The 6,510-nt window shown below is 39.7% G+C and overlaps 1 protein-coding gene across 3 annotated transcripts in view; it reads left to right on the forward strand.

Annotated features, from left to right (window-relative positions):
- Positions 1-6,510, forward strand: part of CDAN1 (codanin 1) — a 30,539-nt gene extending 24,029 nt beyond the window's left edge. For 2 of the 3 annotated variants that reach the window (XM_086749483.1, XM_086749484.1), the window contains 6 exons: positions 51-208; positions 1,791-1,898; positions 2,270-2,333; positions 3,528-3,730; positions 4,500-4,607; positions 5,359-6,510. In XM_086749483.1, coding sequence (XP_086605609.1) covers positions 51-208; positions 1,791-1,898; positions 2,270-2,333; positions 3,528-3,730; positions 4,500-4,607; positions 5,359-5,484 — 767 coding nt within the window. In that variant the 3' untranslated portion in view covers positions 5,485-6,510. Of the gene's footprint in view, positions 1-50; positions 209-1,790; positions 1,899-2,269; positions 2,334-3,527; positions 3,731-4,499; positions 4,608-5,358 lie in introns of those variants that run through there. The other variant, XM_086749485.1, reaches the window with a different exon arrangement.

The following is a 6,510-nucleotide window of genomic DNA, read 5'->3' on the forward strand; positions in this document are numbered from 1 at the left end:
GCTGGAGAGAAAAGCTGAAGTAGACAGGATTTGTTCCCTGTTCTTTGTAGCACTCATCAAAAGAGAGGTGAAGGCAACCTTCAACAGAATGCTGAAAGTTCCAGGACTTCACTTGCCTGGTGAGGACTCTCTGGAGTTGAGAAGGGACTGCCCTCCAGGATGTCAGCATTGTGCTCCGTTTCCCTCCCAAATCATCAATGAGATTAAGGTACATAGTGCTCACTTCCTGGCTTGCCCTAACTCCCTTTTTATTTTTCACATTGGTGGGGTTTTTTTTGTTGTGTTTTTTAAAAAGGGGATGTTCTGGTTCTAAGGAACTGGCTGTGAGGAATGTTCAGGAAGCATGATGGAAAGGTCTTATATTTTTCATCCCCCTGCTTGCTGTCTGTGCGTAGGTCGGAGTTCCCTGCTCAGGAGTGCTGTCTCAAATACAGGATTCCTGGTAGGGTGGCAGTGGCCTTTTTGATACGACTAGCAGAGAAACCATAGTGGGTGAGCGTTGTGTACAGCTGTATGCTGAAGAGTCAGCATATCAAAATAGCTACTTTTTTGTAGACCTACTCTTTTTATGTAGACTCTCCTGGTCTCCATTTTGAGTAAGTATTTCTGGTTGATCCTTTCGATTCTGTAAAACTTGGTAAACTGTCCCATCACATACACCAGGAATTCTACACTGAACTAAGTTTCAGATTAATCTGCATGAGTCTGTTGAAAGATTTTTGCCAGTCTGCATCTGCACCTTCATTCAGCTATAATTAGGAAGAGTCAAAATACCTTAAAAAGAAAGTGATGGCGTGGACTTAATTGCAGCCTTAGTTCCAAAGAATTTTCTGTTCAAGCTGGTTTGAATTACATTTTGGTCTTTTCTCCCAGCCTTTTCTCCATAACCTGTGTGAGTACCCCATGAGGAAAAGAATTCTAAAAACCTCACTTTTACCATTATGCATTCTGTCTTTTTTTTTTTTTTCTTTTTTTCTGCTTGTTGTCTGTTTGAGCAATGTACTGGATCCCACTGTCATCACATTCCCAGCAATTGTATAAGCATGAGTACATGTACTTTAACGCTTTCCTACTTGAGCCAAAATAAAAAGAGGAGGGTAAGGTATGTGAGGAAACCAGGGGACTTTTCTGTAAACTGTTGAGTTTTGCAGATGTTTTTGTATGATATCTTGAGATACAGTTGGGGTTTTTTGTTGTTGAGGTTTGGTTTTGTTTTGTTTTTGTCCTTTCTGGATTTCTTATACTGGGTGGTAAATTGCTGGTGATGGAAAGCTGACTAAACCAGTTTTTGTACCATAACCCTGTTAGTGCTCTTCATACTCAGCTTGGTGTTGACACTGAAGCTGGCTTGACAACATAAGAGGACTCTGGATTTCTGTAGCACTTCTGCCCTGAACTTGCTTTCTGCTATTAGATTTATCTAGAGCTTTCAGAGCCAGGTACTTCTAAGAAGGATGAACTGATTGCCCTCATTGACTTTGACTTCATAACACGAGTCAGAACTATTGGTAGAAAATCAGAATTTGGTAAGGCTGTGAAAAAATCAACTTTAATCCTCCGAAATGAGGAGGATACTAGCTTTTTTTTCTTTTTTTTTCTTTTTTTCTTTTTTTTTCTTTTTTTTTCTTTTTTTCTTTTTTTTTTCTTTTTTTTTCTTTTTTTTTCTTTTTTTTTCTTTTTTTTCTTTTTTTTTTTTTTCCTCTTTTTTTTCTTTCTGTCATAGGTCCAAAGATTGTTTGTAGAAGTGCAGGATACTAATAGGTGAATTACTGCTGTCTTTTTCCATCAAGGATGTGCTCTGTGTTGCTGTGGGCCCACGGGATGAGAGCGAAGTGATTGACTGCATCTGGCTGGAGTGCTTGCTAGGAAGATTGAGTCAGACACTTCGATGCAGAAAGGTAGAAGTAGTAATAAAGCAACAAAAAAACCCTTGGACCACTTTGAGCTGTCTTCATACCTGTAAGCTTGTTAGCTTGCCTTGCCTCACAGTTTGAGTTCAGTTGAATGTTTCTTGTCTGAGCCCAAATGTGCCAAAGCTGCACTGCATTTTTTTTATACTGTGTAGATCTGCTTTTTGCTTAAAATGATCTCTTTTTCATATATGGTCTTTTCTTGTCTTTCAGTCTTTAATGGTCTCCTGATTACAGCTCTGTGCTTCTTACTGTAAATTGCCTGCTCTTTTCTGATATTTTTATCTATTGTGAAGCCCTGTTTTGTCCAGTCTGCAGTATGAGGACAAAGATACAACTTTTTTTTTTGTGTTTTCCAGTTCATGTGTCCCACATCAGAACAGCAGCTGGCAAAGTGCACGGTTGAGTTGGCCTCTTTGCTGGGTAAGTCAGTCATGATAAGCTATTTAAGACTGAAATCTGTTATTACAGTTCTCTTAAATCCTTGGGGTCAGAGACTTCAGTATTTACAGCTAACAGATGTTTGATACTCTTTAGTATCATTGAGTCTGCAGAATTTTTTTCTGCCAGTTTGGGTGCTTGCTCTTACTCCTTTCCACCTTCTGCAAAACAGCATTATACTGTGAGTAACCATCCTTCAGCTTTGGTGTTCTCATTCACATCTCCGTTGTTTTTTATTTATTGACAGCTTGATTTAAATATGATATGTTTTACAGTATTTCCACCTCTGGAAAGTTCTGGCTGAGGTTTTTTTCCTATAAATAAGAGCCTGTTCCCTTAAATTATATTTTTATGGCTCTCTTTAGAGAGAATGTAAGTAACTTGTTTTCTGTGTGTTGTGACTTCTGTGAGCATTTTCAGTTTTTGTTTCTCTTGCTCTGATGTGTTAAATATAGTATTTTTCTCAGCAGGAGCTAGTGATCTGGATGCAGGTGTTTTCTTGCTGGGCAACCTTCTAATTTTCTAGGTTTAGAACCTTCTTAAGAAGTTTTATACATAGTTCATTCTTTCAGAAAGCAGTTCACATCTGAATATTGTGAAATTTCATTCTAGGGGGCAACAACGTAAATCTGCCCCATTCCATTGGACTGTACCAAGGAAGATCTGGTATCTTCCCCCTGTGTATGTTTAGCTGCAGTTAAACACTGTTCAACTTAACTTTCACTTGTATGAAGTCATGCTACTCTGCCTATAGTCAGTACTGCAGAGAACTACTTAATCTGTTTATAGATTTAAATGTTGCTTTGCTGTGTTACTCTCCTTTCCTTTGGAGTAACACCTAGGTCCTCTTTATTAAACATTAGGCTGACTTTTATTTAGTCAGCTGCCTTTCAAGACTTGGGGCTATATGCCAGCCAATGGTATTCTTTGTCTGAGTAGTATAAATCTCTTCCTGTGTAATACTTGTTCGTATAGTTTCAAAGTTCATAATTTTGCGTGTTTCGAAGCTCCAGTCCTCTTAGGTTCACTGGTTCATACTCACTAAGTGTTTTTACTTCAGTGATTGTTTACATACATGCTCTTAGCTCAAGATGATGACTATAAAGGGAAAATAATGCAGCTATAGAAGTTCACATTCCTTCCTTTTTTTTTTTTTTTTTTTTTTTTTTTTTTCAGTTTCAGATCGTGTTCCTCTGAGTTTCCGCAACAAGTCCCCAGAGAAGAGCTCTGAGAGGCTGCGTGTAAAGAACAGTCCCACCTATGGCCTCCTAAAACTGCTGCTTTCTGTCTGGAAGGAGGACTTTGGAACACCTGTTCCGGTGCAGCTGATATTCAGCAAGAAGAACATTGGTTATCTTGCGGAAGTTAAGCAGCGAGAGGTAAAACTTATTTCGATCTGTGGAGCTGCCAGTTACCAACTCTGATCTGATACATTGGTGTAAGAGTTCGGCGTGCCTGCGGTGTTAACTGATTGCTTGTATGAGTGAGGCCAGCAGGATTTGGTTTGCTGTTAGCTGGCATTGTTTCTGCAGAGGCAGAGAAAAAGAGGACTGCACACTACTTGTAAGTATTTGATCCTTGCCTGGGGGGCTGTCAGGAAGGCGTGGTTTAATTTAGGAACAAATGGTAAAATGACCCATTTGGCCTAGGAGGTTGAGGACTGAACACGCGTGACTCTGTAATTGGTTGCGTTCATTGTGTCTTTTATCAGCTTGCATTTTTGCATGCGTGTTGGTGCTTTCTTGTAAGATCCCCAACTGTGAAGCTGGAAGCTGCCCTATTTAGTTGCAGGCTAAAACCAGCTTTTTTGAGAAGGTAAGAAACAAATGTTTTGAGCTGTTCTAGAAGACACAGGAATGAAATACTTGGTGTGTTTGGAAACTGAGAATTAGAAATTTTGAGACTTTACAGTAGGATACAATGTATGAACCAGAGGAATTTTGTTCACTTTTTGTGGATGTTGCTTTTTGGTGTCCTTCATTGCCACACCCAGATAAATAACATGCTTTCTTCTTTCACTCCTTTTCTCCACATTCTGATCCAAGAAGAAAAACATGAATTGCACAGGGATAAAGAAACAAACACAAACCCTGCATCTTTTGGAGTTGTTGATTTTTTTTTTTTTTTTTTTTTTTTTTTCTTCTTCAGTGGGATTTGTTCCTTTTCATGCTTCATATTCTTGTAGAACATGAACTAATGAGAACTAGTGAAATAGCGAGTTACTTGCACAGCCTCGAAGAGCTCCCTTGGCCCTCGGTAAGTAATTAGATGTGTGTGAACAACAAGTGAAATACAAAGGAAAGCTACGTATGGAGTCAATCCTTATCTTTCTGTTTCACGTAGATGAAGCCCATAACCTTCCCTGTCTGTAGTTCCTGCTTAGTGCAGCAGCAGGACTAGCTTCCAACAAGCTTGTTACTGTTACTAGTGTTTGCTGGAATCTGTACTTGAGTGAGTCCCAGCATTGCCCATGGAGTGGAAACGTGTCCAATAAGTATGTAAACCAGTTTGGAGAGCAGCTGGCTCAGTTGCCAGCTCTCAGTTCTAGCCTGAATGTGTTTGCTGTGCTCCAGCTGAGAATGATGTGTTGGGAAAGGTTTTAACTGACCAGACTTGCATTTAAACCTCTTTGCCTCCTACCACCAGAATGCGAGAGGAGTCAGAGTGTTCTAGCCAGAGTCAAAATGTAGGAAACCACCCAGCTGCCTTGCTAAAAATGGACAGTATTTCAAGGCTGGTGAGCGCTTGCATATTGGAGAAGTTTAACTGTTTGAACTGTGGCAGTGATCTTTTCTGAGAAGGGTGTGGGGGTCAGAGGGGAGACTGAACATGTAGACCTACAGGCATTCGTCTTTGCAATCAGTTTTGTAGCTTGTCTAGGTTTCTGCACTGGATAACCATCAACAACATGTTTAACCTTGTAAAGTTCTTTACTAGAAAAATTAAGTAAGCCTCTTTGTTGGTATTTGTTAATGAGGATTCTCTGGTTTGTATCTGTTTGTTACAGGATTTCTTAAAAGAACTGGAAATGCTGTCCAGAGTATTTATATCGCAACATCATATAGAAGAGCCCAGGACTAACCCTTGTGAGCTGACCAGACAATCTTTAGGTACTGTGACAGCACAAAGTTAGTGGAAGCAGACTCTCTGTGGACAAAAATTACTAATGAAGATGCTCTTTGGTGGGACAATACTGCAGATAAGAGGTCACTTTGTGCAAAACCTGCGCTGGTCTTTCTGTTCATGGACATTTTGCAGTGGTGACTATGCTGAAGGATTTACATCAGTAAATGGATCTCCAAGTCAAAAGTCCTTTAAGCACCTTGATCGTGGCTCAGAGCATCCATTCGTAGACTCATACACTTTTTGTATTTGCACAGCAGCAGGCTGTGACCAAACCCAGGCATCCGTTCAAGTGGATAAGTTACTTTGTGATCAGAGAGATGGTTTCCTGGTGGCCGTCTCTTCTCTTAACTTAATGTGGTTTCTCATGCTGTCTTTTAACAAAAACTGTACTGTCAGGGGAGGGAAAGAGTGACCCTGTATGACATGGAGATGAGCCTATATTTATTTTTCATTGTAAACTCAATTTTTAAGGTTTGATTTTAATTTTTTAAGACTCATTTTAAAAGTTAAACCATATTAAATATATACACCAGGACATTGATGGCATTATTCCTAAAGGATGTAGATGCTTAAATGGTTTTCCATCTCTTTTTGGAAACAGAACTTGTAATTTCGCCAGGGTTTTTAATAGAAATAAGGGAGAAAATATCTGTTTATATTTTTTACTGAAGACAGATGACAGTATTTTTTAAGACACTTTTATAGTATGTGAACATAAATGGCACCTGACTGCTATTCACTGTTTTTTATAATCCTTCTTGCCTTGAGTTTGGGTTTTATCAGACAGAAGTCCTGCAGCAAGAATGCTACAGCCTGGAAAAACAGACAAAAAGGTAGTGAAAGAGCACTGTGACATTGTCTGGTGAGCTGTTGTTTGTGGAGGACAGTGCGTGTTTTCCACCCTTGCGGACAGAGCATCACCAAGGGTGTCACCTCCCATTCACCCCCGCAAGTATTTCCTTAAACAGGGGTTTGTGGTAGGGACTGCTGCTGGTTAGCAGAATATGATTAGATGCTCGTTAGCTGTCTCATG

The sequence above is a fragment of the Chlamydotis macqueenii genome, chromosome 5, assembly GCF_036417535.1.
Source record: "Chlamydotis macqueenii isolate bChlMac1 chromosome 5, bChlMac1.mat, whole genome shotgun sequence".
NCBI lineage: Eukaryota > Metazoa > Chordata > Aves > Otidiformes > Otididae > Chlamydotis > Chlamydotis macqueenii.